The sequence below is a fragment of the Sebastes umbrosus genome, chromosome 3 (genome assembly GCF_015220745.1).
Source record: "Sebastes umbrosus isolate fSebUmb1 chromosome 3, fSebUmb1.pri, whole genome shotgun sequence".
Taxonomy (NCBI): domain Eukaryota; kingdom Metazoa; phylum Chordata; class Actinopteri; order Perciformes; family Sebastidae; genus Sebastes; species Sebastes umbrosus.
Window position 1 is genome coordinate 20,009,335 of NC_051271.1, and position 26,567 is coordinate 20,035,901.

General features: G+C 40.3%; 1 protein-coding gene across 7 annotated transcripts in view; it reads right to left on the reverse strand.

The window, feature by feature from the left end:
- trim2a (tripartite motif containing 2a) overlaps positions 1-26,567 on the reverse strand; it is a 32,878-nt gene that overhangs the window by 1,562 nt on the left and 4,749 nt on the right. Inside the window, exons 1-11 of one of the 7 annotated variants that reach the window (XM_037764938.1) lie at positions 24,330-24,484; positions 11,948-12,129; positions 8,692-8,929; positions 7,913-8,064; positions 7,571-7,751; positions 4,431-5,154; positions 3,537-3,640; positions 3,183-3,350; positions 1,280-1,460; positions 803-873; positions 339-479 (exon numbers count right to left, since the gene is read on the reverse strand). In XM_037764938.1, the coding sequence (XP_037620866.1) occupies positions 339-479; positions 803-873; positions 1,280-1,460; positions 3,183-3,350; positions 3,537-3,640; positions 4,431-5,154; positions 7,571-7,751; positions 7,913-8,064; positions 8,692-8,929; positions 11,948-12,081 (2,094 nt within the window). In that variant the 5' untranslated portion in view covers positions 12,082-12,129; positions 24,330-24,484. Of the gene's footprint in view, positions 1-338; positions 480-802; positions 874-1,279; positions 1,461-3,182; positions 3,351-3,536; positions 3,641-4,430; positions 5,155-7,570; positions 7,752-7,912; positions 8,065-8,691; positions 8,930-11,947; positions 12,130-16,616; positions 16,902-24,329; positions 24,485-26,567 lie in introns of those variants that run through there. The other 6 variants (XM_037764942.1, XM_037764940.1, XM_037764939.1 and 3 more) reach the window with 6 other exon arrangements.

Below are 26,567 nucleotides of genomic sequence, written 5' to 3' on the forward strand. Positions count from 1 at the left end.
ATAACACCAGAAAATTGTCTCACGCATTTTGTAAATAATATTTATTGTTATTATATATCTTGTTCTAATTGTTTGTCATCACTATTAACTAACTTGGCATGTACAATTAAATCATTAAATCATTATTATAGTTGCGAATGCAATGCAATGTTAACACCAACTACACACTTTTTGTTAAACTGAATACAATTTACTAAAAGTTGCATTTGTTAATTTGTCATTATCTGTTGATGAAAAGGTATGTTTTCTTTAGATCATTTTGGTATATTGCCACTTCAAATAGTTACACTGCTTTGGAAGGAAGTTATGGAAGGAATATGTTCGCTTGTTGTGCTGACCTGTATCCTGCTGTTGCCCCAGTCTGCTACTATGATGTTTCCATTGACATCCACTGCCACTCCTGTGGGGGCGTTGAACTGACCGTTGCCCTCACCGTTGGAACCAAACTTCAGCAGGAATTCTCCTTCTGTGTTGAACACCTACATTTGGGTTTTTAGCATGGAGACAATAATCTAAAATTACTTAGAAAAAACAAAAACAGTGATGCCAACACATTAAACTAAATAGTTATACAGCAACTAAAGAAAAGCATTAATACATATCTTCATCAGATACTTGGCAGGGAAAAACAATACATTTACAATAGAAGAAAAAAAATAAAAATGGAAAAACGTCTGAAAAGTTTCTTATACAAGGCACCATTTCTAGTGCTAAAATATGAACTACTATATCATCATTTATTTTATAGCACTAGACTTTGTATACTTGTTGTACACTTCCACTGCTCTGATATTGCACCTACCTTGACTGAGTGGTTGTGGAAATCTGTCACAATGATTTCATTGTTGTTGTTGACAGCAGCAAAGTGAGGCCCTTAAAAAAAACAGACAGCAAAGTGTCAGAAATGTTTGTCAAAATCAAACAGCGGTAGTTCAGTTTAGAAAACAACCTCATGACGGATGTTTTTTAGAGGACATGCTAATTAATAAGTAGCCAATTGAATTTAATGACAAAAGAAGATTGTTCAAACTTATTTATACCATGATCAGTGGTGCTACATGCTGTTTTCAGCACAGTTGAGTTATTAGTATATAAATGACCATTTAAGACTATCATGTATTTTTAACTGATATCAGTCTTGTCTATTTATTAAAAAAAAAAAAACCTCAGAAGTGAAAGTATAATGGGATCTTTATGGTTCCTGGTTCGGCATTCGTCTTCATTCCACATGCAGCTGGCTGGAGAAAGACTGTAGGAGGGGGGGTAGTGCACGTATTACCATTGAGTGTACCTGCAAACTGCCTGTCGCCGTTTCCACGGTTACCGAACTTGGTGACCAGCTTGCCGTTGAGCTGGAAGATGAAGACGCAGCAGGCCTTGTTGTCGACCACGATGATGTGGCCGTTCCTGTCCACCGACACGCCTTTAGGGCCCATCAGCTTCCCCGAGCCGATCTTGTTCTGGAGAAGTCGACAGATTTACAAGTTTCTTAATCACAGAGTTCATGATTGAGAACTTCAGGGAATAAATGTATTTTAACCCCAGATTATTTCACATGTAGTTTAATCTCTTTAAAAAACAAACTTTTTTAGAATCATTTTCACTTACTGGTTTTTCTTTTGCTTTTACTCTATTGTTGTTACTGTTTTAGTAATTCATACCTTGCTTGTCATTTTTACTGTATCAACTCTATTTTTATTTATTACTATCTGTTGATTTCTCTGACTTTTAATGTCTTTGTAAAGCACTTTGTAACTTGCTTTTGGAAAGTGCTATATAAATAAAATTATTATTATTATTTAGTGTGAGTATTAGACTTACATTATTTTCTAAAAACCAAAAACATACAGAGTTAAATGAAAACATCCCACGAATACACACACACACACACACACACACACACTACAGATAAACAGTGGTTGAGAGAAGGGCTGCATTCAGTGAAGAAACCACAGATTGGTGTTTTACATTTTGCTATTACAGCCCTGCTGCAGGAAAATCTATCAAGCGATTCAAAGCGATTCTTTAGTAGTTCAGTGTGAACATTTCATAAATACACGAGAAGAGGGAAGTGAAAATCTGCATGTGTCCCTCCAGAAATTGGCGAAGGAGGTGTGAAAATTGCAAATGACTCACAGATGTTAATCAGGGTGCGGCATGTACAGTAATGCACCTGTTGTATGCCATAAAAAAGTGTCAAAAAATGTCGTTGTATAGGCAGTTTCATTGGATACCATGCTATGACTTTTTTATTACTTACTGTGGAAACTGCTTATAGTGGTGACGGTGATCAACCCCTTATATGGATCCAAAAGCTTGGGACAAAATCATTCATATACAAATGCTGTTCAAATAATTTGCGTATATTAATCAAGTAGTTTACTGCTTACAGTGTTCATTTGGGGTCTTTATATACAGGACAAAATGTGGAAAGAAATTATATATTTAGTATCTTATTTTTATATTGGGTATTGATACCCTACAGTTTATTTTCAGACCTGTTAAAAATGTAGAAATGAACTGAAACCACCTCCAGCTGTGGCTTAGTAGCCTATTTACACAACTGTAAACGGCACAATTCTGTTTTAGGTTGTTGCGTAATTATAATCTGAACTAAAGTAAGCTATATTTTATATACAGTGCTGTACTGTATTATAGTGTATTTTAATTATACACAGTAAAGTATTTTTTAAAGTTGTACAGTAACTTTAAAAACATTTGAAACAGCTGTACTGTATTTTTAAACGATCAATAAAATTCTGTAAATAGTGACACTGTCCGTTTCATTACTACATATTCATATAATAAATATAAAAATGTCAATTAGATGGTAATTTGAATGACAAATTTAAAAAAAAAAAGGTTATAATAATCATCCGCTTTTAATAATCGATTTGACCCGGACAGACAAGATCAGAGGTTTCCACTGTATTATTATTCTTATGACATACTATACTATGACATTTAAATGTCATATTCAAAGTCCATCATTGTAAAAGGTAGAGGGGGTGTTGAAGGGACAATATAACATTTAATACCAGTATTTATGGCAGCAACCTCTGTGGTAACATCCCGGCTATTGTACCTTTGGTAAAACACCAACATGGTGGTGAGGGATGCACAGTGACTTTGCTCGTATGTCAGAGTATCAAATAAAGATGAGACATTAAATCCTGACTTACCTTAAACTTGCCTTCACTTGAAAAGATGCTGACCCACTTGTTGTCGTAGTCTGCAATGATGATGTCACCGTTCGGGTGGATGGCCACTCCAGTCGGTCGCTGCAGTTGACCCGGAGTCCTTCCCCGAATGCCAAAACGGCTTCTGAACTGGCCGTCATTGGAAAATATCTGCATCACACAAAACATGTTAAAGATGTTAAAATAAAAAACATGATTTTGAAATGCATCTATTTGGTGTTCAGTGTTTGTAACTAACAAGGTAACTGAACAATGATACGTTATAGTGCTCCACCAATGATTTCTCCATGCTGCTCTGTCTGCAGACTGAGAGCAACAGGAAGTAGTAATCTTTACCTGGACACACTGGTTGTTGCTGTCTGCTATCAGCACCTTTCCCAGAGTAGACGCAGCCACTCCCTGCAGGTTAGTGAACTCCCCTTTGTTTCTTCCTTTAGTGCCTAAAAACACATGAAATAAATATTAGTTAACTTACAGTAAATAAGAGCCTCAGCTTTTATATGGATTACAGACTATAATATATTCATGAACTGATGGACCGAGCTTTTTTCTGCTGCTGCTCTCAGGCTCTGAAATAGCATCCCATCTCACATTAAGTCCTGTTCCACCATTTACAATTTATATCAAATTCACAGGCCCACATTTTTTCACTTGCTTTAGTTCAGTCTGAGGCTTTTGTCAAGTCCCGTCTTAACTTATTTCTAACGTCCTCTTACTGCTTCTTAATCTGTTGTTGGTTTTTATTCTATTTCTCCTAACTTCAACATTAATTTATTTTATTGTTTTATTGTATTACATCATGTATTATTGCCTTTTATGTGTTGTGTTTTTACTGGAAAGCACTTTGGGTCAACTCCTGTTGTTTCTAAATGTGCTACATAAAATAGAAATTCTTAGTCGAGTAACATTCATGCGATTTTGTGGACTAATCGATTAGTTGATTTAATCGACAGATCAGTAAAACTGAGTTTCTCCACAAAGAATCACACAAAAGCACCACTTTAAATTTAGTTTTTACCAGAGATGTGCTCAGAAATATCTAGGATATACGTCATTCAGCATAAAATAAGCACAAAAAACAACTAAAGAAATCTTAGTCAACTAAAACTAAAACAACCGATTAGACGACTAATCGCCTAAGAGGAGGCAGCCCTAATGCACACACAGTATATGAGTGCATATTTGAGATTAACCACATGTAATGGGACATAAATAACATATACGTCTTACCGATTCTGAAGATGAGGTCGTCCTCGATGGGGTTCTCTTTCCTCCTCCCGGTGCTGTACATACTGGCCGGCCTCTTGATGGCCTTCTGCTTGACGTGACTGCTGCACGGAGACTTGAGCCTCTTCTTGATGCTGTCTGACGTCGGCGACACATCTATGGATTTGGTAGCCTTAATCCTAAAGGGGCTTCCTTTGATATGCTGCTCATATAAACGCAGTGATAAGTTAAAAGTCCCCTCTTTAGGAGCTGTGAACAAGAACTCATAAGTGCCATTCTTGTTGTCCAGTATGTCCCCTTCACCTCTGCTGCCATCAGGCGAGGACATTTCAGCAGTGATGACTGCGTTGCCCATCTTACACAGCTCTCCATCTTTGTCCTTAGTGGTGATGGTGATGGAAGTGGGGATGCCCACCACGCAGTGCCGTAACCCTTCACCTGTCGCCACAGTCTCAGAGGCCACGGCGTTGGTTGTTACAATAGTGCCCAGGTTGTGGATGGACTTCTTCAGTCCCTCCGTCTCCACGATGAAGTCCAGCTGGTCGTTCTCTCCGGGCTGCAGAGGAAGGTCCTGGCTGGCCAGCTCCATGAGACGCTCGCTCATCTGCTTCTTCACCAGCAGCACCTCGGCCTCGGTGCCGTGGCTCAGGGCCTGCTCTGTGAAGTTACAGCTGCTGTTGATGCCCTCCTGGCCCTGCAGCAGGGTGTCCAGCTGGGCTTGGAGCACCTAATGCACACATACATACACCACCAGGGGGCAGCAACAGGGTTAGCTTGAGGTTAGAGAGACTTTCCTTCCATATGGACAAAATAAGTGCAGTAAAAGATCCAGTAGAGAACAACAGAGTTCCACTAAGAGATCAACAACTGTATAGAAATAAAGCATACTGCATGATTAAAGAGCTCATTTGGTCAGTGGTGGAAGAAGTACTCAGATCTTTTATTTAAGTAAAAGTAAAAATACCACAGTCTCAAAATACTCCATTTACAAGTAAAAGTCCTGAATTCAGAATGCTACTAAAAGTATGCAGTATTATCAGCAAAATGTACTGAAAGCATCAAAAGTAAAAGAACTGATTATGCAGAACGGCTCCTTTCAAAGTGTTATATTATTATTAGGGCTGTCAAAGTTAACACGATAACGTGTTAATGCAAATTAGTTCATAAAAAGTACAATATTTCCCTCTTAGATGTAGTGGAGTAGAAACATTAAGTAGCAGAAAATGGAATTAGTCAAGTAAAGGACCTCAAAATTGTACCTAAAAGTACAGTACTGGAGAAAATGTACTTAGTTACATTCCACCACTGCATTTGGTACATGTTGACATAAACATACCTTCTCGTCATTCTGCATATCGAAACTAACAACTATTACCACAGTACACAATGACTAACCATGAAAACAGATGACTATCTGTCAGATATGGTTACGTCATCCTGTGTTGACTTGCAGAGATTTGGCTGTGACATTACTGTTACAGTTACTGACTGGTAGTAAGTAATAGTAGGTAACAGTTTGCATTTAAATCAATGTAACTTATTCATTGATGATCCATTAAGTGTTATGAATAGGAATTCATGAAACATACTGCAGTAATTCATGCATTAAATCGTCAAGAGTCATGCATTACTTGAAAGGGTTACCATTTCAGCTAATAATAAGCTAACAAGTCATGTTTAGGTCAAGAAATCTCCCTCTGCTATACTTTGAGTGTTATAAAAAGAAGTTCTTTGTTGCTAATGCACTTTAATGCACTGTTCCTCCTTCTTACTGGGGCGTTCACCACGCCTTCATTACAGCACCAAAACAAGACTCACCCGCATCTGAGCATACCACTCCTCTTCTTCTTCAACAAGAGAGGCCATTTATCCCTGGAGTCAAATGCTTCACTCTACTATCTCTTCTTTCTCCTTACACTAAGTCACGCTCTGCAGCTCTGAAAACTAACGTACTGTCTGTACATACTGTAAGAATAGAGATCAAGCTTCAGAGGAAGAGGATAAAGTGTTTACAGAGCCGTGCGGTGTTCCCTCGCTGCACATGATGACACACCCATGGGCTGTGTGCATACGGTACACTTGCTCCATCTAGCTACAACGCAGCTGAAAGTCACATAATCTGACTTTCCCCTGGGCTCCAGTGTTTTGACTGCACACCACCAGGCAACCCATGTGATTGAGCTCCCTGGGGGGTCGGAAGCAGGCTCCTAACCAGACCGGGTGATTGGTTGTTTGGATCGGGGTGGTGCATGCACCAGCTCCCCCAGCCCCACCCCTCTCTCTGCCTATTAATCACCTATCAGACCGGCTGAGCCGCTGACACAGATCAGCAAAAACAGTAGCCTGTGATAAGTAAATACTTTCCAAAAAGAGATTATAATTAAGTCAATATTCATTTTAATTGTTTCTTTCTGTATTAATTCCTTTTGTCATATAATCCCCAAACTATTTATAAGAACAAATTTGAGCCTCTGGTTAAAACAGCACCTTTAAAAGGAACAGTGTGTTGGATTTTGGGGGATCTATGAGCAGAAATGGAATATAATATTGACAACTATGTTTTCATTTGCGTATAATCACCTAAAATTAAGAATCTTGTTTCCGTTAGCTTAGAATGAGCCCTTCATATCTACATAGGGAGCTCCACCATGTTTCTACAGTAGCCCAGAACGGACAAACCAAACACTGGCTCTAGAGAGAGACTTTCACGTTTTCACATTATCATTGAAGGCCACCGTAGTTCTCCGACATGCTTGTGAAACTACGGTAACGTGAGCTGCAGAGTGCGAAATCGTGGTACCTCCAGCCGCCGTCTGACTTCCGTTGCTCCGAAAGTAGTGTTATTATGGTAAGGATGGCCTCTGAACGAGGCGAACGGCGTTACTATGGTTTTGCACTCGGCGGCTCACGTTACCGCAGTCTCGAAAGTGAGGAGTGAGCGAAGGGGTACTCAGTTGGTTGCAATCTGCAACCACACCACTAGATGCCACTAAATCCTACACACTGTACCTTTAAGAGGTAGATAATGAACACAAAGTGCTTTACGCTGATTAAAAAACTCAAACAACACTTATCATTGTGACCAAGGTCTAAATCAAACATTCACTCTGCAGGTGTCAGCTGAATTACTTTTGTTACTTCACCTTCTGCTTGAGGCCGTAGTTGACCTCCAGCTCCATCAGTAAAACGCTCTTGCGGACATTCAGAGTCTTCTGCAACTCGTCAAAGGTGGTATGGATGCCGTCCTCAATGGAGCTCTTCTGATTGGTCAGCTGCTGAAGGATCTCTGACAGCGTCAGCAGGGCTGAGTCGATCTCTGGCAACCTAATATACCAATATAATGAGTCAAAAGTCACATAAAAAGAGCGTGCACATAAAAGTGGACAGTGTTTGTTTCATTCGTGCCATCACGGCTGTTACGTGGGAGTGATATATGCATAAAGTCTGTAGTGCAGTAGGAAGTCGACATAAAGCTGCTGCTGTACCTCTTCTTGACAGCATCTAGCTGGTCCTGTAGCGAGGCCTTGTGTTGTTCCACTACATCTTTAAGAGGCACAGTTGGGTGTTCTCCATGTTCGCCACTCGTACACTCATGACACATGGCTGTCTCACAAGGTGGACAGTAAAACTCCATGACCTAAGCAACAGGAGAAAGTAGAGATTAGACTTAAATATGGGGTTGAGGCTGAGTACATTTTGAGCCACATTTGCAGCGCGGCTGATGGCAACATTGGTCGGGCCACCACTTTGGTCCAGACTGAAATATTTGAGCAACTATTGGATGGATTATCATGAAATTTTGTACAGACATTCATGTTCCCCAAAGGATGAAGCCCACTGACTGTGATGATCCCCTGACTTTTTTCTCTGGTGCGACCAGCAGGTTGACATTTTTGATTCAGTGAGTGAAATGGCTCAGCACCAACAGGATGGATTTGCCATAAAATTTGGTGCATACATTTATGTCCCCTGAAGATGAATTCTAATAACTTTGGTGATCCCCTAACATTTTCTTGTAGGGCCATCTTCAGGCCCAATTTTTAATGTGTCCAATATTTGGTTTATGACCTGTCAATCATAAGGTAGCCACGCCCTAAAGCATCCCCTGCTTTATCGTCTATTTGACTCTGAATGGGACCATAATTTACTAAATGAACGTCATGCTGTATTGAAGAAGACTTGAAACTAATTCATGTTAAGGTCAAACTAACTAACTTGTGTGAGTGAGTGAGAGAGAAAGGAGGTAAAAGGAAAAGACTCGTACGTTGCCTCCATGGTTGGGGCAGGAGAGCAGTTGGCCCGTTGCCACAGTGGTGATGTTGTTGAGAGTGGCGGCCTCCTGGCTGCAGCTGTCCGGCGCCCGCTGCAGCACGTCCATCAGGTTGGTGATGAAGAAGTTATTCTGCAATGCCGCCACACCCTTCTCCGGCAGGATCGAGGTCTGGCGGCACACGGGGCACGACAGTGTGAGGCTGTGGGCTGGGATGTAATTCTGCAGGCACCTGGAGGACGAGACCGGGGGAGGGATGTTAAAGAGTGGGAGCATCCTGGAGACAGTTATGTAATAGAGACGGTCTGGAGAAAAGGTGTGGGTGGTGTACGGTAGTGTGTGTGTGTGTGTGTGTGTGTGTTGCACTGAGAAGACATATAGAGAGTGGTGAATACAGTAAAAGTTATTACTCACTACAGCAGCTTTTGTTCCTCATTCAATTTTTTATTTGAATGTGGAAGTGTCTTTTTTCAAGAGAGACCTGTCAGAATTGCAGCTCTGCTAATTTTGTAAGTCATTCGTTTACACGACAATGAAGAAATTAGGGCTGTCCAAGTTAACGCGATAATAACCCGTTAACGCAAATTTGTTTTAACACCACAAATTTCTTTAACACATTAATGCAACTTGCAAATTTTAGGTTGTAGCGGGAATCCTACCTAAAGAATCCATTGGTATCAACCATGTCATACTAGCTTGTCGCGAAGGAGGCTAAATAACGCTCTAAACTTGCGCTAAATTTTGGTGAGGAAAAACAGGCATGGCCATTTTCAAACGAGTCACTTGACCTCTGACCTCAAGATATGTGAATGTAAATGGGTTCTATGGGTACCCACGAGTCTCCCCTTTACAGACATGCCCACTTTATGATAATCACATGCAGTTTGGGTCAAGTCATAGTCAAGTCAGCACACTGACACACTGACAGCTGTTGTTGTCTGTTGGGCTGCAGTTTGCCATGTTATGATCTGAGCATATTTTTTATGCTAAATGCAGTACCTGTGAGGGTTTCTGGACAATATTTGTCATTGTTTTGTGTTGTTAATTGATTTCCAATAATAAATATATATACATATTTGCATAAAGCAGCATATTTGCCCACTCCCATGTTGATAAGAGCATTAAATAATTGACAAATCTCCCTTTAAGGTACATTTTGAACACATAAAAACTGTGTGATTAATTTGCGATTAATCGTGATTAAATATTTTAATCGATTGACAGCCCTAGAAGAAACATTTAACACTAATCTACCAGTTTATTACCAGTTATTTGACCTGTAAAGTGGATGACAACAGGCGAAAATGTTTTGTTTGATACCATCTAGCTGTTGAAGTAATTACATAACCAAAGTGATTTACAGTAGATGACTACAAACTCTTCAAACTACTTAGCAGTTTATCATCTACACCTGTACAGTCTGGTACAAAAAAAATACATAACCCCTGCCATAAACCCGGCTTATGATGTTCAGTGTGTGACATGTTGACACATATTGTCAGAGAAGATGTTGTGTTGGACAGGATTATATTGAGATGCTTCCTATATTCTTCATTTATGTAAATGGGGGTGGAAAAACATTAGGAACGCCTCTGAATATAACGCAACTCCACCACCATTTTAAGCTTCACAGATCTATTGCAGTGCTGTTGTATTGGACTGCATTCGATTATGCACGTGTACTCAATCTCAATGTAGAGCAACATTACATTAGTGACCAGTGTGGATGTGGTCAGAAATACATTACAGTAGAGGAAGCTTCAGGTCAGCGCAATAATGCCTTTCTGCCATTAAGGACTTAACATTATATTACACTTTATACATTCATTTAGGTGCTTTGGGAGCTCTTTTACAATAATTATAAATTATGTTTAAATATAGTTGTAGATAGCTGCTATATTGAGAACAGAAAATAAAAAAATTAACTAATAGATATCACCATGAAACTTCCCCAGTTGATTACTTACATTAAAACAGTTATTTTTTGTATTACAAGTTTTCTGAAAATGTATGTTTAAATATACAAATAATGCTTGATATTATCAAATATGTGCTAATTTGCATACATTTCCAGAACAGAAATCTGAACATTGGATAAAGCCAGGTTCAAAATCATAGTATAATTTTGTTGACATATTAGAGTCAAAAGTTTTTAGAGAGGGAATTTTGGATCTCTCTTTTTATCACTCCATAAATCAGAAAATACTGTCAACAGACATGAGAAGAATTTTGTTTTCTATATTTTCAGGAATAAAATGTTGTATAAATCAGGCTATGAATGATGTATGAACAAACCCCTTTGTAAAAACATTCAGAATATAGATAGGAAAGAAACTGGAAAGTTTGGTATATGTAAGTGCTACTGAAGTGGAGATTTCTGGCTCAGAGTTTGAGAAAACTAATTTTGAGAAAACAGCATTTAAAAGATATGTATTGTAAAATTCCATACATTTTGAAGACACTACAGTTGAATAGAGTAAAACATTTAACTAATAGATATCACCATGAAACTTCCCCAGTTAATTACTTACATTATGACAATTCTTTTTTGTATTACAAGTTTTCTGAAAATGTATGTTTAAATATGCAAATGAGGCATTATCTAAAGCTGACTTTTGATGAATTTAGGAGAAATCTACAGATGCAAATAGACAAAGTAGTAAAATAAACACCTAAATGTGTATTTTGGATGTTTTTTTCCAATAGCCTGAAAGAAGACGTGCACTGGTCAAAAATCTCAGAATTGACCAGTGCATGAAAAACTATTTTTTTGCCTGTAGTGTCTCCCTTCACAATGAAATGTGAAATCCCGAGAAGATAAATGTTAGGTATTCAACCATTTTCCTCCTACCACTTCAGAAAAGTTCACTTTCACCATGGACATGTATGTGTGTACTAGATATACGAGAAGAGAAACGACTATATTGTTCAATCTGACAGCTTAATGACTCTCCAGAAGCAGCCAGAGTAAAAAGAGACGGACAGGCACAGTCACCAGTTTCTCTTTTGTGTCAGAAACAAAGGCTGGTTGTCAGAGAGGATGGCACCAACACACCCAAGTTAACAGCAGAGATGCATCTCTACTACTTACTGTCATGCAGCATCACTTTCTAGCAGAAAACATGAGACCTGATCAAGTTGCGTTTGCCCATTTTTTCCCCACTCTTTAAACGTCACGCATACACATGGATAATTCACAGGTTTAAAACATGAAATCTCTACTTCAAAACATCATGGTAACTCCACTCACCTCTCACAGAAGGTGTGCAGGCAGGGCAGTACTTTGGGGTTTTCGTAGCGGTCCAGACATATGCTGCAGATCAGGAACTGCTTGTCAATCTGGCGGACCACGGGGCTGGGAATAGTGGAGCCTTCACTGGCCATCCTAAAGCTCTGACATGGGAGTCCCTCTTCCTCTTACCCAGCACCCTGCTGAGAGAAACAGAGGGAGGATGAGACAAAGCACAAAGACACCACGTATGATCAAACACACAGTGATGATGACCCACGGAGGAGGTGAGTGGAATCCTGTGGGTTATAAAGATCAAAGTTTAAAGCAAAATGCCTTCTTCCTGCTGTCCGCTCACTTAGAGAGGAAATAACAAATGCACAAACAGAAACACCGATCAATCAACGCCTGTGGCTACAAAACTCATAAACACAGAAGTACTAAAATTAGAGCCAGTGACCGTTCAATCAGAAGGTCACCAATACAAAACCAACTGCTAGATGAGTCAAACTGAAGTCATGGATTCAACATCAAATGTTTGCAAAAGTGTATCTTAGTCGATTGGTCATTTTTTTATGCTTTTTTTCACGCTGAATGACTTATTTCCAAAAATACTATCAGCATATCTCTGGTAAACACAAGATTTAAAGAGATGCTTTTGTGTGATTCTTTGTGGAGAAACTGGGATTAAATTAACCAATTGATTAGTCAAAAAAATGACGAGTGTTAGTCGGACTAAAAATGGACTAAAAGTGTATTGAGATTGAAAGATCATTCTTGATGTTTTGGAATAAGCAGTTGACAAAATAATCTCACCACATGGTTTTTACTTTTACTGGCTGTCACATAATCTTCCTCAGAAGACGAAGTTTAAACCTAATTGTTATTGAAATGTAAATGTTAAAATTTTCATTCATCTGAGAACTTTAAGGACTTCTGGTCCATCATCGCTTGAACATTCAGACTGAAACTATGGCTATGTGTTCAGTGTGTCCAGAGATGGAGCTCTTTTGATGGCGAATGCAAAAGAACAGTTGTTCCCAACCTTTATGGCTTGTGACTTGTGATTTCTACATCCACGTGACAATTCAAAGAGCTGGATACAATGCCATCACTCACTGCCAACAAAAAAATTACCTGCAATTACCTCTATCAACCCCTGGTGTATTGTAAAGAGGACATTCTGGGCTTTCCAGTGATATTTTTTTTTTTTTAAAGGGACTGTTTGTAACTTTTTAAGCGTATAAATGTAGCTGGTCGCCACACATGCGCGTTCGCATATGCGCGCTCGCGTGTGGCCGGAGCCTCGTCTCCGCTGCCTGCTTACCTTCACTCAGACAGCGCGCGCGTTCTCGCGTACTCGCTCCACCTCTACTAGACGTGAAGGCGCGCTCACTCCACACTGCAGAAGAGTTAGTTTAGCTCTGAGAATATCTAGTGAATGTACAGGGGACTGTTGTGCAGAAATAAATGCTGCAGCTCCTCCAGACCAACAGAGGTTTTCCGTGTCTTGTGAAGTGACGGGGCTCCTCCACGTGTTACGTTGTCGTCTCGTTACCGACCGGGTGCCGGTGTCTCCCTGCGGCTGCCGGCTGCGGTCGGGAGGCGATAACGTAACTCGTTGAGTAGCCCCGCTGCCTGAGCCTGCGCTGAGGCAGGAAAAGCCGACACTAGGATCAGCAGTGATTCATGGAGAGACCTTCGTCTGGTCAGCTAACATTACTGCCAAGCAGCTGAAATATAGAGTGATATTGTGCTTTTAGCTGACGTGTGTTGCCTCACTGTTTTGAGCGATGCTCGTCCATGTCTATTTAGAGCGAGCAAGCGCGAGCTCGACGCTGACTTTCGTTGATTTCAAGGCCACAGGTGTCGCTGTTAACAAGCATTTCTGAAAGTTACAAATAGTCCCTTTAATGAAGTTGTATTCTTGGTTTAATATCACTCTATAGCCATAATCTGTTATTTTTTTGTATCTTCTAAATTCGGCTGTCTTTTCACACTGAAATAGTCCTGTGGTCCATTACAGTGGACATGCTGTAAAATTTAAAATAAAATGTAAAAAGTCTAAATTGTAAGATTGTCTTTTAACCCTAAATAGGAAGGAAATCACACAAAAAAAGAAATTTTCACAGCTGTCACACACATTCATTTAGTCATAACTGGCTGCTGGGATCATGGGGTAAAGATTTTAGATTCAGGAGAAACAAGAGCACTGGTATTGGTTCAGTACTCGATATCAGCAGATACTCGAGACACTAGAATTGGTATTGGGTGAGAAAAAGTCTTGTAAAGTAATTTATCATTGCATTCTTAGATGTTAGAGGCTTAAGAGGTAAAACTATCCAACATGATTAGAGGAAATCTAAGGAAATAAACATAGCATAGTAGTAGCAGACAGTAAGAGCTGCAGCTGTGGCTGGATGTTCGTCATAAAAGGCACTTTGAGTGATTAATATTTGATTATAAAGTGAAAGCAAGGCACTCTGTGTTCAGCACTCATCAGAGAGAGACAGAACACTGAACCTACAAAAATAAATACCGCTATACAGCATATTTATATTGATTCTTCTTAAATTGTGGAGAACCTGCTCTCCAGTTTTATCTGAAACATCCGTTTACTGCTTCCTGTATTTTTAATGCCTGGCTTTTCTGTAACGTTATCTGGCAGCTAACTTGGACACGGAAAGTGTGTCAGTGCTTTTATTGTCTCTTCACATTCAAGACAGGCACAGAAACAGGCCACCTCCGCTGCTGAGAGGAAACCCTCGGGGACTGCGATTCTTTCTACGGTGCATGATCTCCTTCTCCTCTTCTATTCTCTCTTCATCTGTCTCTCTTATACAAGCCGCCTCCTCTCTTTCCCCTCCCTGAAAGCACATATGACAGCCTGTAACTACAATGTGGTGAGCCTGAAAATGGAGCAGCAGACAAAATTACTATCATAATGAAGCTGTCATGCTGTCAGTGGGTTATTACCAACATCTCCAATATGTTACATGGCTGCTATGTAATGTGTTAGCTGTCAGCTGCCAGATAATGTGTTGAGCAGCTCAGCGTCTTGCAATTGAAACAGAACATTACTGTAGGAGCAGAATAACAATTTAAAGGGGACATATCATGCTCATTTCCAGGTTCGTTCTTGTACTTTGGGTTTCTACTAGAACATGTTTGCATGCTTCAATATTAAAAAAACACATTATTTTTCTCATACGGCCTGTCTGAATATACCTGTATTCACCCTCTGTCTGAAACGCTCCGTTTTAGCGCCTGTCTCTTTAAAAAGCCCAGTCTGCTCTGATTGGCTTGAGAGAAAAATATGGTGCATCTTTGCAAAGGTAGTTCCATAGACTGTATATAAGAAGTAGACGTAGTCACCGTGACGTCACCCATTGGTTTGTGGACTGCCGATTTGGAAGCCTTGAGTTCTGAATTTTGGCCGTTTCCATCTTGGTTTTTGGCCATCAGCATGTTGTTGTTTTTTAGCCAGAAGTGACACAAGAGGGTGCAACCGAATGCAGAAAGACATTTTTAGGCAAACAAAAAGGTTAGAATTAACTTTCATGAACTGAAAACACCCTGTGAAAGGGTTAAAGTTGTAAGACGAAAACACGTACAACTCCCAGACCGGACAACACCGTGGTAGCGACCTGTCAATCACAAGGTAACCCCGCCCTAAAGCATACCCTGCTTTATGGTCTATTTCACTCTAAATGGGACCTTAATTTACTAAATGAACATCATGTTGTATTGAAGAAGACTTGAAACTAGCGATTGAGACCATAAACTCATGTTTACAATGTTTACTGAGGTAATAAATCAAGAGAGAAGTAGGCTTATTTTCTCATCGACTTCAATACAATCAGACTGCTTTTTGCAACCAGAGGAGTCGCCCCCTGCTGGCTATTAGAAAGAATACAAGTTTAAGTCACTTCTGCATTGACTTCACTTTACAGACCCAGAGGTAGCCCACTGGGTATACAGTAGCTCTCAAGCTGTGGGTGGTATATTCTAATGAGCTTGGCTGGCATGTTTTCTTATCTCGGCAGCCCACCAACAACTGACTGGGTTGTCTTATTTCACAGTGTGTGGGTTGGTAGGCACTCCAGATATCCAAATGTATGTGCACAAGCACTGAAAAAGTGAGTTTTTCCTTTAAACAAAACCTCTCATACACATTTGACCAGCACAGAAGCTACAACCACATGGAAAAGAAAGATTTGAATGACAATATAAAAGCTGCGTGCCAGCTCAGACACAAACAAAAGCTCAGGCTGCGTGTTAATAATTTACAAACTCCATGGGCCAGCTTAAGCAGATTAACAGAGCATCAAATATGGCACTGATTATAAAAGTCAAATTCCTAAATCCTGCAGACAGCCACAACAGAAGCAGCGCTGTGCTGACGGTGCACAAGGTCGCAGCAGCCTCACAGCACTCCTCCACTCTTACATAATCAGATCCGCACCAGCGAAACGGAATAATTCCTGCTGGATTGAGCTGTCATCTACTACGCAGCGGATGGTACACATGAAAAAGGCAAATATTACTGGAGGAATTCATACTTAATGATTGGAATTTCACCTTTTCCCCAATGTAGTGACTCCAAGAGAAAATAGTTAGAATGTGAGCTTGAAACAACACCAATTATTCCAAATATTTGTCTCATCACATTATTGATAGGAAGACTTACAGTGCTGCATCTATAGACCGATCAACAGGCGTCATCCACTCCAGCACACAGACCGAAACACTGGCTCCATGTGACTGAAACAGTCACTAAAATCCCTCTGAACCTGCCGTCATGTCAGCTCTGACATGAGACGATGCTCCCCTCCAGGTAGCACCACCGAGCCAAACAGGAGACGAAGGGATGCGTGTGAGCATCACAGCTCCTCCGTGTGTTTATGGGTGTGTGCTCACACACACGTGAGCCAAGTTGAGGAAGAGGAGGAGGCGATTTAGTCCGATTGTAGTTCAGTTTTTACATCATCTCCTCCCCCTCCCCTCGCCACTTCCTCTCCTCCCATCACTTGCGTTCTTGGCTCAGTCTCTCTCATCCATTCATCTCCCTCCTTCCTCTCTCTCTACTCTCTCTCTCTCTGTCTGAAGTAAATGCTGGCTCACTGCAGTGCAGCGAGCGTGTGCAGCATCAGGAGTATGTGAGTGAGTACTGGCTGACGGATGGTGATCTAACAAATTGAAGAAAAAGGGAACGGAAGTTATGGGTCCCATCCAACCAATAGAGTTAAAGCAGAGGGATCTTTCTGAGTGCATCTGTGAGTGTGTGTGTGTGTGTGTGTGTGGGTGTGTGCATGCTGCTGACTCACTGTACATGCAGAAAAAAAATGTAGGCCAGGAGAGGGAAAGTCAGCGGCAAAATATTAAAGATGAAAGAGAATCATGAAGGGAATGAGAGTGTGAAAGAAAAGGGAAGATGTGAGCCGAGTGCTTCAGATCTACCAAAACCTGAGGCCAAGTCTTCACGATACAGCATGTTGTCATGCTTTCATATTCTCTTGACATAACACTGAGGTGAAACTCATTTCCTGCTGGATGAAAAGATAAAGACGAAGGTCTCAGAGGGGATCTCAATCACTGTTGTCTGTGTGATGAGCTGAACTCTATAAAGCTTTCTACATTTACAAGAACAGATCACCTAAACCATGAAACAAAAGCTTTAACCTTTAGACAGCAGTAAGACACTGACCTTCTGAATGAAGCCAATACTGTATATTTTTGCATCATGCATGCAAACTTTGTACTGTATGCACACAAAAATATAACTAAAATGTCTTTTTATTTCTTGGAAATGTCTTCAACTAATAAAAACAAAACAAAAACAAGTCAGTTCAAGATCAATTTGCTAAATTGGTCTACTTGAGGAAAGGCAATAAAAACATGGTGAGGGGGATTTCTGCTGTTGTTCAGTATTTCCTTCATCAGTAACACGTCTTAATCCTGACATTTTAAAATAATGGCATTAAATTTATCTTATAATCTTTTCTGAGAAAATGCTGTTCTCCATCTACCAGTGAATAAAATAACATAGGGGGAGTTCTCATTCTACCTTCCCATTTAGAAAGTAACCTCAGCCCTCAGCTGATCTTGACAGAACTGTCTGACATACTTCATTATGCCGGGCAGCTCCGAGGCCGTTGCAGTGATCTCATCTCAGCCTCTGCCAACTCAGTGAGTCAGTCAGAGGAATGGGACACAGAACAGAGAGAAACTAATGAAACTCTGGAGGAAAGTTGAAAACACAATAGTCTTTTGTGTGTTTCATTAAACATGCAGATGCACGATCAACTTGGAATCATTACTCTAAAAGGATCAGGCTGAAAGCAGAGAGAGAGATTATCACATTGCTGGTTTTGGTCTTTTCATGAGATTTGCGATTAATCAGAAAAACATAGGAATAAATGCTCTGAAGGTACCCTTATTAAACGAAATAAAAAGCTGACTGGGTGCTCCACATCTCCACCTTTAATAAGTGATTACAGCGGCTGCCTTCAATTTGAATGATGCAAACTTTGTTCTACACTCACATCCTCGCAGCCACCAGCTTCTATGACAAACAACACTTCATCCCTTTGGTTCGGATTTGTTAAAAGCACAGACTGCAATCTGAATGTAAACGAAAGAGTGAACCAATAGAAATTTACAAACCAATCACTGGCTCTAAAGAGAGCCTTTAGCATTTTTACGTTACCTGAAGGCCACCGTAGTTCTCCGACATGCTTGTGAAACTACGGTAACGTGAGCTGCAGAGTGATAAACCGTGGTACCGACGGCCGCTGTCTGACTTCCGTTGCTCATAAAGTAGTGTTATTATGGTAAGGATGGCCTCTGAGTGAGGCGAACGGCATTACTACGGTTTTGCACTCGGCGACTCACGTTGCCGCAGTCTTGGAAAGGGAGGAGTGAGCGGAGGGGTACTCAGTTGGTTGCAATCTGCAACCAAACCACTAGATGTCAACCATGTTCACCATCTTAATTCAGCATGTGAGCATGTTTACGTTTCCTAATTAGCTGATGGGAATGTCAGTGTTGTAGGTAGCCTAGTTGGTCATAAACTAAACTTTGACCTGATGATGGCGCTACCTGAAGTTTCAGCAGATCATCAAAGTCATAACAATTCATCCTGCGGGGATCGAGAACATTTGTACAACATTTCATGGTGATCCATCCAATAATTGTGGGGATATTTCACTCAAAACCACCAAATGTCAATCTCCTGGTGGCGAAGGCCTGTATGGAAGCAACGTAAAGTGGAGACACAGCTCAGGGGCACAAACACACACACACACACACACACACTGAACATGTGACTTAACCTGTTTTTTGCTCCACTGTTCACTATGGTTCACTCCCACATCATCAACCCTGATGCAGTAAGACACTTCAAAGACTGCAGTTTAGCAAAAACAGCATTTCCAACTAGTCGCTGTAAAACAACAACAGCTCTCTCTCTACTCATCTTCCAACAACAAAGAAAACACAAGTTTACCAATGTTAAACTTTAACTATGGTATGTAGAGAATCTAGGGTGAGCTGTAATTTTTAAACCAGCACATTTCCACTCACCAGTATGAAGAGGAAACAGTTTTCAAACCGTTCTTTTGGGTATATTTCAGGTTTTGGTTTACATAGTGGCTTGTGTGTTACTCTGGGTCTCCCTCTGGTGTCCATCCCACAGCTCTTTCCAGAGCTCTGACCTCAGCTGTTTTCATCATCTCTCTGTTTCTAAACGCACATAATGCATAATGTCACCCTGCACAATGACGACGCTATCCAGTCAGAACAGACCGCTTTCATAACATAAACAACCAGGGTGAAGACAAACACCGGTGCTGTTAAACATGTTCATTCAGATAATGAGGTGTTTCTGATGGAGATAAGCTTGTTTGTCTCTCTTCACCTGCACATTAATGAATGTTTTATAATGTTTGACGATGCAAGATTCATCAGTTTGTCGGGTCAGAAGTCCAAGAGTCCAGTCACATGCCGGTTCACTGCTGTGCTGCCAAATTGAGACAGTTATTGCTGCTCTTTTCATCCACAGCCACTTTGTTTTACAACAGCAGGTTAAAGTCAGATTTTATTATCGTGCGTGTTTTTTAATTACTTTGATTGCACTTTTACACATTGTTATGTTCCCAACACCTCACACAGTGGTGTGATGTAATAAAGTAGGCTACATTTACTCAAATACTGAACTTAAGGACAAGTTTGAGGTACTTGTACTTTACATTTTATGCAACTTTATACTTCAGCTACATCTCTGCAGTACTTTTACTCAGTGGAGTATAGTTCCACAGTGTGGTAGTGCTTTTACATAAGTAAAGGATCTGAATACTTCTTCCACCACTGACCTTACCAGAGTAAGTCAGTTTTTGTGCTTCTTTGCACAAGTGTATTAATAAAAATAGACTATCTTTAAACTCTTAGAGAGGAATATTTTCAGCTTGAAGAGAATGTGCAAATTCAAAGTAGCCTAGGCTACAACGTTTGTCATGTTAGCTGCAAGTAAGTAACACAACATATGAGTTACAGACTGATGTGCTTAAACGAAGTGTGACTTTTTAGGAAATACTTATTCAAGTTTGATCAAGAAAATCCATACTGCTCTCATTTCTGTGCATTAAATACGAAGCTACAGCCAGCCTGGTTCTGTCTGAAGTTCAAATGTTCGCTTACCATCACTTTTAAAAGCTCACTATTTAACACATATCTCATTTGTTTAATCCGTAGACAAACGATAATGCAAGATCATTAGTCAAAGCACCGCTGTACATAGATAAACATTTAGTTTAGCATTTGAGCATGCTAAAATTAGAACTACAGCTGAGGCTGATTGTATTTGGTCATAAACCAAAGTATTGGACAATTCATAATTTGGACCTGATGGATGGAGGCGCTAGTGGAAAAGCTAAGGGAGCACCAAAATTATTAGAAAACATCCTGAAGAAAACCTGAATGCGTGTACCAGATGGCAAAGCATCCAATATTTGTGTAGACATTTCACTCAAAACCACAGATATGAACCTCGGGATAGTGCTCGAGGGAAAGTCAGGGGATCACCAAAGTCATTAGGATTCATCCTCTGAGAACTATGAATGTATGTACAAAATTTAATCTCAATCCATCCGGTGGTTGTTGACATATTTCAGTCTGGTGGAATATTCTGCCGTTATGGCTAAAAAACTACAGTTTGTGGTTTCGGTGGGGAAGTTATGTGCCGTTTCCCGCCTGCATCCAGTCTTTATGCTAAGCCAGGCTAACTGCATCCGCCACACTTAATGCAAGCACGAGTGTGTTATCAATCTTCTCATCTAACTGTCTGATCACATTTTACATGCTTCAGAGAAAAAAGCTGTACTCTGAATGAATAAGGAATGCGTCACTTGGCTGCATATCTGCCAACCATCCATTCTGGGAACACAAGATAAGACGAAAATGACTTTCCACAGCCCTCATATGTGTTTTCATTACACCTAAAATAATCAGGAGGACAACATGGATTTAATGCTACACTGACTGTGTTGAGAATATAAAAAACACACTATATCATCATCATAACTGATGTTTATGTGTGAGCTGACAGTTTGTTTGTTTTCAGCATTTATTGTTTTTAAATCCTCTCAGCACCTAAAGCCAGATGGTCCGTCTGTAAGGCTTATGTCCATGGTGACCCTGGTAATCGCACCATTTCATCAACGCTGCAACAGCTTCATAACAAAATACTTACTCCAGATGCTGTAATTATTTAGCAGCAGCTTCAGCTTTATAGTGCAGTGTACAGTATATGTAGTGCTTTTCCAACACTACATGTTGTCCCCTGAATTATAAGAACACTCTCGTGCTAATCTAAAGCATCCACTGGGGACACGATGATGAGAGATTACAGAGCGCGCCTTCAGCCGCAGCATCATTGAAAACCACAGATGAAAGTGTGCAATGGGGTTTTAAACCTCAAAAGCAATTTCATGGACCATGTTTCAGGGGTTTTGTTGGGCAGCTTGTGAATTTTTTCGATTAATAAACTATAAAAAAAAATAATAATAATCTGAGAGTTGTGTGCTATTCCTGTTGAAAAACTGAACTCTCTAACATTCTTTAATGGGTCAAATTTACATGTATCAGAGAAAAAGGCTGTACTCTGAGTGAGTGAATAAGGAAATACTGTCACTGCATCACTGGGCTGTATATCTGTCAACCGTGCATTCTGGTGACACAAGATAAGCCAGCCCTGTCTGGGTGTCTGGATGTGTTAGCGCGTGTATGTTTACTACTGGCCTCTAATTAAGGACTACAGATGTGCTAGCGTAGGGCCATTGGAAACTGTCCATGCTGCACATCTGTCAACCAGAACTCAATGAAGGTAAAACACTGTGACTCAGCATCCAGACAAAAAACACCATGAATTATTTAGTTGATCCTTAATCCTCCTGCATGGCACTTACAGCCATACTAGCAGAGTGCGTACAAACTATAGTTTAATGATAAATTGTTATATATAACATAATCTGCCTACCAGCACCTCTTAAATTCATTAGCTCTATCCATCCATCCATATGCATAGTTTCAAATGTCCTTACTTTTGTGTTTAGCCATGAACTATATAACACTTTGCACATTGCCTGTAGTGTTAGCAGTCATTTAGCCTGGCGGAGCCTTAAAGGGTAACTTTGGTATTTTCACCATGTTTTTGTGTCTAACTGACTAGTAGTGACAACAATATCTGAAATTGGTCCAGTATTGAGGGAGAGCGCTGTAGACGACAGCCGCTCAAAGGCTGCAATGTAATCCCATTGGGGCAAGCTGGCGCCGTCATTTACCTCCACTAAAGGTGCTTGTTTTTGCCATGACAGGCTCTGATTGTTATTATAAGTGTTTGACATTATGGAAAGAGTCTCATTCAAGGAGAAGTCTCGTTCTGAAATCTGGCGAAGTGACATGTTGCTGGAAAACAACGGTGGAATAGTGGAATACATCCATGATGGAAACGGAGAGTTTTAGGTGTTGAAGTACAGAAAGTGTAGCTTAGTGTAAATTAAAAGATTTTTAATGTTATGGCTGAATATTTAGATGATTTCCACAATGTGGATGAGGTCTTTGAATTTGATTGCCGCCCGTATTTATTTGAGCTAGAGTATACAGATATTCAGATTTCACAATGAGACTTCTCTTTGAGCGAATACTTTGACACAATAACAAACAGACCGGATCAAGAGAAAGGTAAAAAAAAAAAAAAAAAAGATTTCTCTGTAGGGTCCTTCCCATAATGTTGTCAGACACTTCTAAGAACAATCTGAGCCTGTCGGTGGCAAAAACAAGCATCTTTTAGTGGACATAACGTTACATTGACGCTGCTCACTTGCCCTCGCTGCTCGTTTCACGGCTGCCGTCTACAGTGTTATCCCTCAATACTGGACCAGTTAAAAAAATTGTTGTCCCCATTAGTCATTTAGACACAATAACATGGTAAAATAGGGTCCAGGTTGAAAAATACCAAAGTCACCCTTTAAGGGAGGAGAGAAATGATGCATTATGTTTTTTGTTTGAGTTCTGTTTTCCAACTTTCGTGGCAGTCATTGAAGTGGACCAAGTTTCAGTGAAAAAGATGTTGCTGTGCTTTTTACTTATCCCCATGTCCTAAAAACAGCTGTAACGTAACTAGTAATCGTAATAAAAAAGTTAGCTAGACATATTTCATCAGCTGATCCACAGTCTGTTTTTATTGCTGTTTATTCTTTCTGGATATCATCCTGCAACTTCCCCACGCTGATGAATAACAACCACTTTGAATGATATATAATGGATGAAAGAAGTGCTTTTGAACCACATCAAGGCTCTCAAATGTTAAAGCACTTGCAGACAACCTTTAGTTTATATAATAAGCTTGACCTGACTTTTCTAGACACATGTACAGTGCACCTTCTTGGTTTCAAGACAGACCGGCCGAGGCCACTGAGCATGACAAACAGGAAAGGAAATGAAAGTAAAGAGCAAATATTTTCTGTGCAAAACAGTGCAGACTGAGACACCTGCACAGAAAAGCCACTTACAGCACATCTGCTGAGAGTCAACAATTTCACATATTTTACTACAGCATGTGAACACCTGAGGTCATGCAAACTAACCTGTATTTCTAGTGTCCTAGTGCTCACAAGACTTGCAGGGTAATAACCTGGAATTACAGATCTTTTCCTTCTACAGAAGCCAAACAGACTAACACACAAACCATTCATCAACACTGTATCCGCATCAGGACTTTCCAAAAACAACATCAGTACAGTTTCCCCCTTCTCCTTTAAATAATAAATCTTTCATTTTCTCTTTCCTCATGCCATTTTTCCATCTATTAGTCACTCTCTCCAGTCCCCCTCTCCATCTCACTTACTTCAACTCCATGGCTGCTCTCCTCTCCTCCTCTCTTCTCTGGGGTGAAAACAGACGCTGCTCTCAGTCACCTAATCCTTCTCATCTCTCATATACTGTAGTGAGTGCAGTCAGTGGGCAGAGAGGCCTGAGCTGTTACAATAATCCAAACAGACTGACAGGGAGCCACTGGGTGAGTGGAGCAGAGGGGGGGGGACCCGATGGCGGTGTAGAGGGAAAGCACGGACCAATCAGAGGGTTTAGTGAGGCTGGAGGAGGCGGGGCTTAAAGCTTGTGCTGCTCTTTAACCCCAGTGAAGGCCAGAGTCCCAGAGGCATGACGAGCATGGAGGAGAAACAGATAAGGAGTGACGGAGGACGGAGGAGAAACTTTCCAACAAAAGCCAAATTATTTCATTGACCCTGGCACAATAGACATAGCATGATCTATGTTTTTGTTTCCATGCATGATGCTGTTTTGTCTTTTTTTATATAAAATAAAGATGGATTAATTTGAACTCTGATGTCATGTGCACAATTTTATCGCCCCAATTACATTTGAGCTTTTCTCTGTAGCAAGCTGCAATGACATCATCTCATAAAGGGCATAATAATTGTCAAAGCTAAAACACATGAACCTAAAGAGTTGAACAGAGTTGCCTCATCCACTGTAGAGAGTATAAAACAAACATCGTTTTGCCATTCCTGAGAGTCGAAGTTGACGTGAGAATTCATGAGTAACTGCAGGCCTCAAGTCACAGTAATTGAAACAAGATGGTCGACAAATGAAAGCCACAATAAACCATAACAATCCTTTGAATAATGACCACAGTGCAGTCATACACAGAACATGATCATAAGAGTGAAACTGCAGCTAAACAACCATGTTACTATCTGTCCTGTTTGCCCCGGGGGACTCTGTGCACTGCAACAACGCTGGTAAACAAGACGGAGGTGATGCAACAGATTCCAAACACTTCAACTCAGTAGAGACGAATAAGATAGACAACTAGTTTACCCATAAATCACTAGGAAAACCAAAACAATACATTTTTTTTACATTTATTCTGAGAAATATAACCACGGATTGCCATGAAATTTTGTACAGACGTTGAGTGTCCACAGAGGATGAAACCTAATGACTTTGGTGATCCCTTTAACCTGGTTGTAAAAAGAAGTCTGATTGTATAGAAGTCTATGAGAAAATGACTCTACTTCTCACTTGATTTATTACATCAGTAAACATTGTAAACATGAGTTTATGGTCTCAATCGCTAGTTTCAAGTCTTCTTCAATACAGCATGATGTTCATTTAGTAAATTATGGTCTCATTTAGAGTCAAATAGACCATAAAGCAGGGGATGCTTTAGGGCGTGGCTACCTTGTGATTGACAGGTCGCTACCACGGCGTTGTCCGGTCTGGGAGTTGTCCGTGTTTTCGTCTTACAACTTTAACCCTTTCATAGTGGGTTTTCAGTTCATGAAAGTTAATTGTAACATTTTGGTCGCCTAAAAATATCTTATTACGCATTAGGTTGTACTTAGCTCCACCCTCTCGTGTCACTTCCGGTTGCAAAAACCAGGATGGCGATGGCCAAAATACCAAATTCGTAAAACTGATATTCCCACCTCAGTTGTACTTTGTGTTTAGTGCCAGTAAGTAAGATACCTTGTGATTAAAGGACGACCCGATCTATCTACCTCCTGAGTCCCAGCCGCCCCAGTCATGCATGGCAGTCGTGCAAGAACTTTGCCTTCATAAAACAGTCTAAAACTGTCAAAATGATGCGCTCCGAAGTGCGTTCTTGACCTTCTGGAAATAGCAGTTGGGCAAACAATTTCACCACAAGGTCCATTTAATAAATTGTTCTCGTGCTTTCTAATCATATCACATGGTGATTTTATCTGGTCACATTAAAAGGGACTTACGTGCTCAGAACAATTCCCTGAGCAAACAGTTTGCTGAGGAAGATCATGTGAAATGATCAAAAGCTCCAAAACATCTTCTCTCAACTGGCAAAATGTTTATAAAAACTCAAAAACCATCAAATCAAAGAAAAAGTAAACAAGGCAACAAATCAGACCTGATATTTCTCTGTGCTACGGACATATTTTGGTCAGTACCAAAAAAGTATTGAAGTTGGGCCTTCTTGCGATATGCACAATAGTATCTTGTTTCTGAACATGATATCAAAAGGAGCATCCTGCTCTAACACCTACTGCCAAGAGGGCAGCCTTCCCATCATTGTTACCACATCTTT